At 34.3% G+C, this 13,080-nt stretch overlaps 1 protein-coding gene across 1 annotated transcript; it reads right to left on the reverse strand.

Annotated features, from left to right (window-relative positions):
• Nucleotides 1-8,293: 8,293 nt before the first annotated feature.
• LOC111896360 (receptor-like protein kinase FERONIA) lies at nucleotides 8,294-11,222 on the reverse strand. The gene has a single exon (XM_023892364.3). It carries the CDS (start codon nucleotides 11,193-11,195, stop codon nucleotides 8,625-8,627), a length of 2,571 nt encoding a protein of 856 aa, XP_023748132.1. The 5' UTR covers nucleotides 11,196-11,222; the 3' UTR covers nucleotides 8,294-8,624.
• Nucleotides 11,223-13,080: the final 1,858 nt, after the last annotated feature.

Consider the following 13,080-nt stretch of genomic DNA (forward strand, 5'->3'; position numbering starts at 1 on the left):
AAAAAAGGTCTATCTTTTGGGAATTACCATATTAGGAAAAGTTAGAGGTACGACATTGTCTTGATGTTATGCATATTGAGAAGAATGTTTGTGATGCCTTGATAGCATTATTGTTGGACATTTATAAGAAATCAAAGGATGGGGTCAACGTTCGGAGGGACATGGTTACAATGGGAATACGACCACAACTTGCACCCATTGAAAAAGAAGGAAAGCGCACGTATCTACCACCAGCTTGTCATACTTTGTCTAAAGATGAGAAAACAAAATTTTGTAAATGTTTGCATGGTGTGAAAGTGCCGTCTGGCTATTCTTCAAACATTAGTAAGTTGGTGTCAATGAAAGACCTTAAATTAATGGGTATGAAGTCACATGATTTTCATGTTCTAATCACACATATGATTCCTATCGCAATCCGTGGAATGCTTCCAGATGATGTCCGACACGCAATTACAAAGTTATGATTGTTTTTCAACATGATTCATTCAAAAGTTATTGATCCCGAAGTGTTACAAAGATATTATCATCACTTTATGCCAACTTGAAATGTACTTTCCACCTTCATTTTTTGATGTCATGGTTCACCTTGTATCTCATATTGTAAGAGAAATAAAGGTTTGTGGTCCAGTATATCTACGATACATGTACCCATTTGATAGATACATGGGTTTCTTAAAAGGGCATGTAAGAAATCGACATCGACCAGAAGGCAGTATTGTTAAAGGATATGCTTCAGAATAGGTGATTGAATTTTGTACAAACTATCTGAAAGGTGTCCCTGCTATTGGGATGCCACAATCAAGACATGAAGGTAGACTTCAAGGGATTGGTGTTGTTGGATTGAAAGTGATCATACCTAATCGTGATAAATTCCACCTAGCACATTTTACAGTGTTACAACACATGACAATTGTCGCTCCATACATAAATTAGCACATGTCAATGTTACGATCTAGAAACAAACAAAGGTCTGAAAAATGGTATGTTAAGGAGCAAATCAGAACATTTACAGCATGGTTGAAGGAAAAGGTGAAAGAAAAGTTAGATAGAGAAAGTCTTGATCCTTTGGTTAAATTGTTAGCATATGGTCCGCGAAATGCTGTCTCCACTTACCAGAGCTACGATATTAATGGATATACATTTTACACTGAAAAACAGGATCGAAAGAGTACACAACAAAATAGTGGTGTGACGTTAATAGCAACCTCGATTGGATACTCTAATGTAAATCACCAGGTGCAGGCGATTATAGCCAAAGATTCATATTATGGTGTCATTCAAGAAATTTGGGAATTAAAATATGATTCATCAACTATTGTACCGCTCTTCAAGTGTAAGTGGGTCAAGAATAAAGTAGGTGTTAAAGTTGACGAAGACGGTTTCACACTTGTCAACCATTCCACAGATGGCTATGTATCTGAGCCATTTATTCTAGCCAATCAAGCTAACCAGATATTCTATGTTGAGGACCCCAAGAATTATGGATGGCACATCGTCCTCCAAGGTAAATGACGTATACTTGGTGTTGAAAATGTTGAGGACGAGGAAGAATACAACCAATTTGACGAGTTACCTCCATTTTCTATCGGCATCACATCTTCAGATGTCATTATCAATGATAGTGCTTATTTAAGGTCAGACCACAACGAAGGAGTTTATGTTGAATCTAAGAAGAGAAAAAGGTATAATGTCATTTATTTAATTTAAAAAACCATAAAAAAACAACTTGGTTTTCATTTGAAACGAAATAGATTACGAAATTATATACTTACTATTTTTTGTTTGTTTGCAGAAACAAAAAATGACATCTTAGTTATGAAGACATCTACCAGAGAAGATACTTGTGTTTATTAACTTTGTTTTTTGTTTATTATAATGTATTTCAGTTCAATATTGTAAACAATTTAATCATTTTCTTTTTTAAATATATTTCTTTTATTGTTTGATATTTCGTCCCCATGGTTGGCATTTTTGTGTGGGTTTGGTCCTCATCCTACCTAAAATGAGGAATACGTCCTTCATTATTTATTTTTTTTAATTTCTTTGAATTATTTTCTTACTATTTTAATTAAAAGAAAAACAAAAAAGAAGTATCACACCCACCACCGAAGGCTACATGTCTTGCAGGTGATTCGATTTGGGTTTAATTTATGTTGTCGTCTCTATTGACCCGGTTCATTTAGCACGCCACCCACCTGGAAACGAAATCTGGTGGGTGATTCAATTTGGGTTTGAGCACCCCTTGATTCGATCTGAGCACGTCTTTCCAACAAGGGAGATGAGTGGGGGGAAATAGGAGTTTTCTGGCAGGTGGAGAGAGGGAGAACGAGGGGGGGGAAAGATAAGGTGGATGGGTGGGCGACGAATGGTAATGGTTGGCGGTAGATAAAGGTGTACGACGGTAGCAATTAGTGGTGATGGTGACAGACGGTGGTGACGATGACAGCTAAGGGTTGTATATTCTTGAGTGTGTGTGTGTGTTTTCTTGAGAACAAAAGAAAATAGAAATAGAGAGAGGGGGGATGGGTAGGTCATATTTTTAATTAATTGAAATATTAACATAAAAGAATATAAAAACAAATCTAAGGGGTAAAATAGTCCTTTTAAGTTGATAGGGACCATAAACAATAAAAATATCAAATTTTGGACTATTGGTGCAAAAAAAAAACTTTATGTATCAAAGCCACATAAATTTACCAACCACGGGGACCACTTTTGTGATTTTGTCAATAAGTATTATAGCCTAACAAATAACTTAACAACCAGACACTATTCTTTATTCAAATAAAAGACTCAAAATATATGTCTTATTTTATTGTTTTGCCAAGCAGCTTTTATGTTTTAGATTTCTACGTATGTTAATAGGATTAAACACATAGTTGACTTTTCCCAAATGTGTTGTCTCCAGTTGGATTTATCTATGCGTTAAATAGCTAAAGAAAATCAACAATCAATGATAATTATTATTCAAACAGATTTTATCATTTTCTGTTTAGATATTGTTTCATGATCTGTTGAGTTTTAAAATTCATATATTATTTGGTATGGACCTTGCATTTAGTGTTGTTTTATACAATTCCAAATTAGCCCTTATTGCTTGATCAAGACGTCAAGCTTGTCCAGTGTCCACGACTCCCATGTTAACTACATTATAGAAACAATTAAGAAAAAAAAACAATTGGGCCGATCTTGGTTATTGGAACCGGGCAAGTAATTTACCCAAAATATTTAAAATCTCCGCCATCCAAGAATTACCCTCTTGTACCCTAAATTGGACCGGTACGTATCATCTTCCAAAAATTACCATCGATATACCCTCTCCACATACGTTGCAGCATCGTCTACACAGACGACAATTACTATTCACTAGCAATTCTTCATCACCGGCGACCACTATCTACTCTCCCTTTACCGCCAGTGACGATCAGTCAAACTCAATCGTCAATTAGCCATAAACTCTCCATAACCGGCAATGACTAGTCAAACCTCCGCTACCACCTTCACAGTTGTTGATCGTCGTCGATCACCAGGTGCGTACTTTGTTTTTTAGTCGACCCTTTTGAACAATTTGTTATGATTTTACTATGTGAGCACACTAACATCTTCACTCTTCTTCATACTATCAGTAAACAACTAAATACCCAATTGTATGCAGAGTTGGTGACGGTTAACGATGTTTTGATGATATATCAACTTCATTCGTCAAAAGAAAGAAAATAAGGAAATCTCTGTTACAACTTACAAACCACATTAAGTGAATGCAGAATAACAACGAATGCAAAAATTAATTGAATGCAAAACCAAATTAATCTAATGAAGAAGGGATTTAATATTTTAATTGTTGCATTGGAGAATAAAAGATGAAAGTCATGTAACCTGAATAAGAATGGCAGCAGCAACTAGTTAACATGCAGGAGGTTTTGCAATATTTAAGTAGGTTTTATTCTAACTAATTAGGGTAGGGTATAATAGTACAATCATATAGAATTTATAGTAATAGTTAAGCTGTTGGGATGAATTTAAACTAACTGTTACTATTGTTTTTTTCTGTTTTGTTTTTATTATATGGATCCATTATTAATAATAGACTACGAATAATATAAAAAAGTAAACATGTGATTGTTTAATGAATAATGATATGTTTTTTTTACACTTTATGCAATTATGGGTAACATGTTAAAAAATATTAATATTTAATTATTTAAGCAAAATGATGTTATTCTGAAAACCATTTTACTAAACTAACCTGATAATTGAATTGAATTTGAGTTCTTTAGTAACTTGCCCACCCAACAATGGAAAATATAGAAAGGAGTAAGAGAAGCGCCACATTGATAAGGGAAAAGACTGAAGAAAAATTAGCAACATTGCATGTTGATTTCGATAAGTATAATCAAGCTATAGGAGAGTATCAACCTAAATTTGAAACTTATTGTGGAGTCGCGGCTAGGAGTAGGATTTCTATTCTTAAAGAAAGTTGGGATAAAGTATCTAAGGCAGAGCTACATGACTTGTGGTTGGACATTAAGGTATGTATTTATAACTTGCTAAATGTTTTTTAATTAATAATTGTTACTAATAGGTACTATACTTTATTTTATAAAACAGAATTATTGGAATATACCAAATGATGCACCCAAAAAACAAACATTAAAAGTATGCAACAAGTCATGGAGGGCCTACAAGTCGGCTCTTGTTAATGATTTCATGGACAATGATCTTGATGCTTCAAGTTTTTACTCGTACCTAACCAAAGAAGCATGGGAAGATTTTGTTAAGCTAAAATCCACTGCAGAATTCCAGGTTGGGCTTTAGTATCTATTTTTGATATTTTTATACAATAAAAATTCTAATTGCATTTATATGTGTGAAGGAAAAAAGGAAAAAGGGGAAGGAGACTGTGAAGAAGAACAAAAATCCAGCTCACTTAGGCTCATTAGGGTATCGTGGGAACAAAGCTTGGTGGGATAAAGATATCGAGCTAGGTGAAAAAATAAAAGGACACCATATATCAAGTGAGTAGGCAAGAGATTTTATCTACGCTGGGACAAAACGCACTCCTTCAGGGGATTATGTTGTAGTGCCTGAGAGTGAGCAATTAGCAGATGAGTTTGTAAGTGTACTTTATTTTCTTCATCTCCATATATCATTTATTTAATAAGTAGGTGTTAATATAATCCTTTTCTTTGCATTTACAGATATCAAAAGATAAACTCGGAGTTGATTTGATGGAAGATGTTTTAGGAAAAGGGCACCCTGGTCGCACGAGGGCGGTAGGTTATAATGTCACTCTAAAAGAATCAAGGATTAACCAGGGAAATAGGAAACAACAAGAGTTACCAGATTTGGAAGATTTGGTGACGAGGCTAGAGGAGAGATTGTTTAATAAGTTATATGAGAAGTTATATGATAAGTTGATGACTGATATGGTTCCTGATATGATGGCTAAGGTGGTAGATACTGTCAGGGACATGGTCGACTCTATGGTGGCTACTAGTGTGAATCATGGCATGATGCAACATGATGATACTCGTAGGAACGAGGCAATAAAAGTAAGAAACCCGAACTTGAAGAAACCTAGTGTTCAATCTACAATGATGGATGAATTAGATAATATAAAGGTATGCATTGTTTCTTCGTACATAATTCATTTAAACACATATAAACAAACTAATTTAATGCATGTTATATATATATATATATATATATATATATATATATATATATATATATATATATGTGTGTGTGTGTGTGTGTGTAGGCTCCCATTGACTGTGAGTTGCTACTACCATCGGATACAGAGCATCATACAGTTGCCGAAGGGAAAGTCTACCCATCGGAGAATGGGATGTTACATGGGATACCGCTAAAAGAACATCATGTGAAGGTATCTGTACGACAGATTTATGATGGTTATAAGTTGTTCCCTCTTCCTGTGCCGACTGAAGAAACATGTACTTTGGGGAATGCACTGTATGGTTTTACTCAATGGCCACGAAGTTCAATTGCTCTAGTTAAGGTAAAATATAAATTTCCTTTATTTTTTTAATATTATAGTGATATGTAATGAAATCAATATGTAACCATTTCTAAACTTCCTAACCCACTCCAACTGTGCAAAAAGATCAAAGACCTTCCCACACATCGACAATGGTACCAACGTCAACACCATCATCAACACAGGTTGATACTTATCATAATCCTTGTGATGAAGTAGTAGCTTAACCTTATTATTAGTCCTTAAAACTTTTAGCGGATCAAATGGATTTTTAATGTAGGTACACCAAAAAAGAAAGTACGATGAGACCAACAGTTTGCCCCTTGTAAAGAAAATACGACAATTTGTAATGCCAAAAGAACTAAATGGCAGGCCGAAGATCAAGTTAATGTATAAAAATTTTATGAGCCGCAAAATTGAATATCCAATTCATGTTAGAAGTGAGCCAGGGATCTTTGGAGTTGGGAGGACTGAGGTTCTAATCTATTCAGACGTGATTAAAGAGCTTATGACGAATAAGCAACTCGATATTGATTCTATTTTTTGCTTTCAGATGTGAGTATGTTAACATTTAAATAACTAATATTTCATAGTAGTTTACCTTTATAATATATACATTTTTTTGTAGGATGCTGCATTCAATGTTTCAACACGATAATAAATGTGCCTTCATAAACCCACAAAAAATCACTAGCTTGCAATGTGGAACCAATGAGGAATTCGGAACAAATAGTGTTGTAAATGAGTTGGTTGATACGATGAACTTTATCAAGAAAAAGATATTTTTCTAGCACCATATTTGCAAAGGTATGATATTCTAGAAAATGTTATACGCCTTATATTTTTGTCAATAATTTTTGCTAATATGTTTAAACTTTACTAGGTTACACTACATATTATTTGTAATCTGCCCTAGTCAACATGCGTGCTACATTTTGGATTCATGTCAAGGTATGAAGACGTTTGAAGACTATGATATCGTAACACATATTGAAAAGTAAGAAGTTTCTTATTTTTGTATTTTATGACTGCTATTTTTTCTTTGGATTCTAAGAAATCAATAATGCTTACTTTTTTAGAGCTGTTGCAACGCTTAATAAACAATCCAAATCCAGATCACGTGCAATGACATGGACTTTCGCAAAGGTAACTAAATTTACTATCAATTATATATATATATATATATATATATATATATATATATATATATATATATATATATATATATATATATATATATATATATATATATATTCTCATATGTATTTTATATTTAGTGCAACAAACAAACGTTGAATTGGGAGTGTGGTTATTACATCTCAAAGTGGATGCATGAAATGATGTTATACAGACAACGGGGATTTCCTAAAGTAAGTTGTTTTTTTTTTTAATTTTAAAATTAAACCTTAATGTTTATTAAATTAAGTATTTTGTATTACTTTGTATGTAGAACCTTTGGAACGATAAAACACCATTTTCGGATGCAGAGTTGGACGATTTTGTTGAGTTTTGGATGATATCTTTTGTAGAGAACCATTTGAAATGAAGCTATGTTACATGGTTAGTTGTTTTTACTATTATAATGGTCTTTTCTATCTTCCAAATGATTTGAATTTGGAAATAAATTACAAAAATGTATTTTTTTGATTGGATGGAAATGAATAAAAAAAAATCTTAATCTTAAATTATCATTACAATAACAAGTTTTTATGTTAAATGATTCTTTTAAGCTACAAGTTAATTGTGTATATTGTCAATGCTTTCAACAGATTTGGAGTGACGAAGAAGACGACAAGAGATACATACAAAATGTGTTAGATTTGGATCGTTTCAAAAAAAAGATTTGGAGATGGAAATAAATAAGCAAATGTAATTTAAGATATTAGTTGAACATAACAATAGTTGTTTAGTTGATTTGTCTGATATTGAACATAACATATAACTATTTCGTCTACATAATATATATATATATATATATATATATATATATATATATATATATATATATATATATATATATATATATATATATTCTCTTGTATTGCAATTTAGGTTTATTTTATCACATTCTAGTGGATGATAAAATATTGGCTCATAAATATGATAGGGTACTTCTGGTAGATACACCAATTATAAATATGATAGGATATACATAAAATACAAGATATATATATATATATATATATATATATATATATATATATATATATATATATATATATATATATATATATATATATATATATATATATATATATATATATATATATAAAAGATACACCATATAGGATACGACAAGAAGGTAAATAAGATACACATATAGGATACGATACACCATATATAATACACATATAAGATACGACAAGATAAATAGGATACACCATATATAATACATTATAATATACGTACAATGTACACCCTTGGATAGCATACGGTTGTTTTAACCGTATTCTATTTCTTTTGTAATAGGATACACCCCCAATAGGATACAGATGATTATCCGTATTATATTAGCAAAAATAGCCGTATCCTATTCCATGTTTTCTAGTAACCACTTCCAGCTAACAATTATTTTTGCCAACATGTCATAGTAATCCAAACATAAATTACCATACTACCCTGACCTTTATTTGGGTAATACCGTTTCTGACACTAATCCTTCACGGCTGCTGCTATCAGTCGACACCAATCCATGTTGTATTCCCACTCCAGTCGACCCTTCTAACTCATACTCCTCATTTACACTCACGTCCTCGCCTTTCACTGGAAACATATATTCTTGATTTTCCGACATGCTACCTGTCATCTCACCCACCATACCACCTCTCTTCTCAGCCGCCTCCTGTAACCGCAATGCAAACTCTAACCCCCAAACAACTTCATCCATCTTCGGACGTTTACTCCCTTTCATTCTTAAACAACTATTCGCAACCTCACCAAACTTCATCAAACAATTAGGAGCAATCTCATCACTTATTCTCTTATCAACTATCTCTTTCAATGTCCCCTTTCCATAGTTTAACCTACCCCATTCAGCTAAACTCACCTCTTCATCGGAAACACCTTGGTTTATAATCACTGGCCTGGAACACAAAACCTCTAACAATACAACCCCAAAGGAGTACACATCAGATTTCTCTGTAAGTTGTTGCATTTTGTAATATTCAGGATCCATATACCCAAATGTCCCTTTCACAGCTGTACTAACATGATCTACACCTTTATCTTTTGGCCCTAACTTTGACAAACCAAAATCCGCCACTTTCGCCACCCAATTCTCATCGAGCAAAATATTAGTCGATTTCACATCGCGATGAATAATCGCACGATTTGCACCTGTGTGTAGATAATCCAACCCTTTTGCTGCACCAATGCAAATTTCTAGACGTCGTTTCCAAGGTAAATTAGGGTTGTTTCCTTTGTATAAATGATCTTGTAATGTCCCATGAGACATGTAATCATACACAAGAACCATTTCGCCCTCGTCGTCACAGTACCCAATTAAGGACACAAGTTGGACATGACGTAATTTTGACAGCAACCCAATTCCCATTTGGAATTCGTGAAAACCTTGCTTGGATAACGCGTTTAGTCGTTTGATAGCGACAGTTGTTGTAGCATTGTCGATGTACCCTTTGTACACCATCCCAAACCCTCCTCTCCCGATTATACAATTTTTATCAAATTCTCTGGTGGCATCTTTCACTTCCTTGATTGTAAACCGCCGACACCTACCTGACGGAAGGCGGTTGTCTTTTGATTTTTGTTCACCGGACGACTTGTTACCGGAGTGTTTCACTCGCTGGAAAACGATAAAACCTAAAGTTGACAGCATGAGTACTACCGCTCCGCCAATACCGCCTATTATGGCGGCATACAACGGAGTTTTGTTTTTCACCGGAGATGACGGCGGCCGTCCCATAGGGCGGAGCTCCGAGTCGCGGTCAGTGAGACTACCGTTCATGCTAAGCTTGAAAACTTCCAAACCGTTCAAAAAGGCATCATAGTATTCTTGGGAGTAACCATTAGGACCCATCGCGAGCCACAAATCTCGCTTTCTTCCACTACCATCAAAATCATACACAAATACGCCATAATCTTTAAACACAGGAAACCCAGTACCTTTAGTCCAGTAAAACAGATCAGCATACTCTTCAGCCGTTTGATTCGAAATAAAAATTTTAAATATCACCGCATATTTGCGCGTGTAATCTGGTATAATATTACAAAAGTGGAGCCTAAGGTTGTAATAAAACCCAGAATCAACCGGAAGCTGCCACGTCAGATTGCGTTTGACAGAAGAAGCACCCATGCTTCTTTGCGTAGCATAAACTAACTCAGGTGCGGTATAATTCGGTGTGTCAGCTGTGTAGACTATCGGAGTCTTGTTAACCGGGGTCACTGTTCGAACTGGGAACAAATATGGATCGTCTTGATCCCACGATCGATACATCCCGGTATCATCGATGGGGGAGATCAGCTCCCCACCGACGTTTAACCGGTAGATATTCTCAAGACACGTGTCCTCTGAGACGACTGGATCAGAATATTGACCGACGTATTTCACATTTTTTGATTTGTAATATAAGTATTTGGGTTGTGAAACAATTTCTATACCGTTAATGAAGGCATATGATTCGGGTGAGGGGGTGAAAGTGATGTTTATGGTTTGGGTGTGGTTTACATAGATAACGAATTCTTTTACAAAGTGTGGAAACTTATTGGAATGGGTGCGTGTCGTTCGCAAGTAGGACGAGGTTTGGAAAGCGCTGAAGTTGGATAAGAGAGAGTAACCGTTTGATGATACAGCAAAGAAAGATTGGTCTGCCTTGTAGTGGGAGTATGTTGCGGGGTAGAAATAGAGTCGGAGGAATTTAGGGCCGTTGGCCACCGGAAAAGTGTAGGTGAATGATGTAATGAAGATTCGTGCAGTGGAGTACGGGATTTCCGGGACGGAAGGATCGTGGTTGTTTGGGGTGGATTTGAAGGAGGTGGTGGTGGAGGGCATGAATTCGGAACGTTCATCGGTGTCCCATTTCCGGTCGGTAGTGGCGGTTGCACCACCGCAGTTGAGGAGGAAGTAGTCGGTGGGTTTGTATGGTTGGGCGGTGGTGGTGGTGGTGGTGATGGAGAAGAGGAGGAAAGAAAAGAGTGGTAAAGGGAAGATGAACATGGTGGTTGATAGGTTTACTTTCATGTTTAATGAGAGCCTTTCTTATTTATGCTCTTTTATAAATTATAAAAGTAGTTAGTGTTATACAGATAAAAAGATTGTTTCCTTGATAATGAAAAGTCGTGGTTATCGGCATTTGCCACTAGCCAGTAGGAAGCATTTTGCACCATGGAAGTTTTACCTATTTTGCACCACGAAATGTGTAACGTGCTTATGTGAACTTTTGTTAATTTGTAATGTTATTAATTGAATATGCTTCAACAAACAAGCACATATATACTATGAATTATTTATCGACTTTATAACTGAAAATTAATCTTCTAACGGAGCATAAACAAACACACTAAAAGCGATAGTACCTGTTGCAATGAGCGTTGTATCCATAATGTTGTTTTCATATATGAAAGGTGCGAGATAATTGAAGATACAATATCAAAAAAGTTGTCCATAATATTAAAGGTTTTTGTAAAAGAAAAAGTTAGAGAAAACATTTAAAGGGTTACAGATGACCAAACACAAATATTTCTAAGTCCAAGCAGGCTTCCAACAAAGTTTGGATCAAGACAGCCACACGCAGACCTGTATGTTAGAGGTTTAAATGTGATTTCAGACAAGGTTTAAACCAAAAATGTTAGTTAATTTGATCATAGATGAAAGTACTTGAGTAAAATTTGATAACAGAATTGACTGTAATTTATAAATTTGTTTAATCAAGTATATAATAGAGAATTTTATAAGTAGAATGTCTTATCTTGTGTGAAAACGATTTACAAACAAAAGAATATGAGTTATTATCCATAAATACATTTTATTTTGAAAGAGACACTACAATGAACATTGCATGGGCGGTCCTAGCTAGGTGCCTGGTGTGGCACCGGCAACACCTAGCTTCCGCGTACGAAGTAGAATTTTTTTTTTTTTTTTTAATTTTTACCTATTGTGCCACTACGTAAAAAAAATCATGCACCTACTAAAAAAATTGTGCAAATACATAAAAAAATATTGTCACTCTTTCGCGAATTACCGAATGAAAAAAAAAAATAATAACCAGCCAAATGTTTTATTCAATTGTAGTTAGTCCAATTGTCTAAAGCCCTAAAACCCAAATGAAACTTAATTTGATAAATTAGCAATTGGGCTAATTGCTTGTAAAAAAGATAGCTCAATAATCCTAATTGTGAAATTGTAATTAATCCATCGGTTGAAAGGAAAAAAAAAAAAAAAAAAAAACCACGATCGAAGACTTTAGAGGCGACGCACGAAGCAGTAGGCACGAGCACGACTATCGACTTTTGGCCCCAAAATTCAATCGATCAATCGACCTTGAGGGCTGAGGCTTGATCGATTTCAATGGTTTGATGGATCAAAATTCACAATACTTGATGTCTTGATCGATTTCACAATGAAGCAAGTAAGTTTTACCAATTACCAATTCATTAAGATATTTGAAATTGATATGTGTTTTGGAAGTTATTGATTGACTTGGGTGAAATTGATTTGTTTTGTTGAAGTTATATTGTTTGCTTAGGTTATATTGCTATGTTTTTTATTGAATTGATTGTTTGATTATGTGAAATTGATATGTTTTATTGAATATATTGTTTGATTAGGTGAAAGCAACTTGTTTTATTGAATTGATTGTTTGATTAGGTGAAATGGATATGTTTTATTTAATTTATTGTTTGATTAGGTGAAACCAACTTGTTTTATTGAAGTCATTGTTTATTAGGTGTAATTGTTATGTTTTTATTGAATTTATTGTTTGATTAGGTGAAAGCAAGTTGTTTTATTGAAGTCATTGTTATGTTTTTATAGGTTAAACTAAGTGGTTTTTTTTACCAAAAGACAAAGACCTAATCCTAATGAAAGTGGTGAAGAATGTTCCCAAATACCAATCACCAATCAATCA

The sequence above is a fragment of the Lactuca sativa genome, chromosome 4 (assembly GCF_002870075.4).
Source record: "Lactuca sativa cultivar Salinas chromosome 4, Lsat_Salinas_v11, whole genome shotgun sequence".
In the NCBI taxonomy this organism is placed as follows: Eukaryota; Viridiplantae; Streptophyta; class Magnoliopsida; order Asterales; family Asteraceae; genus Lactuca; species Lactuca sativa.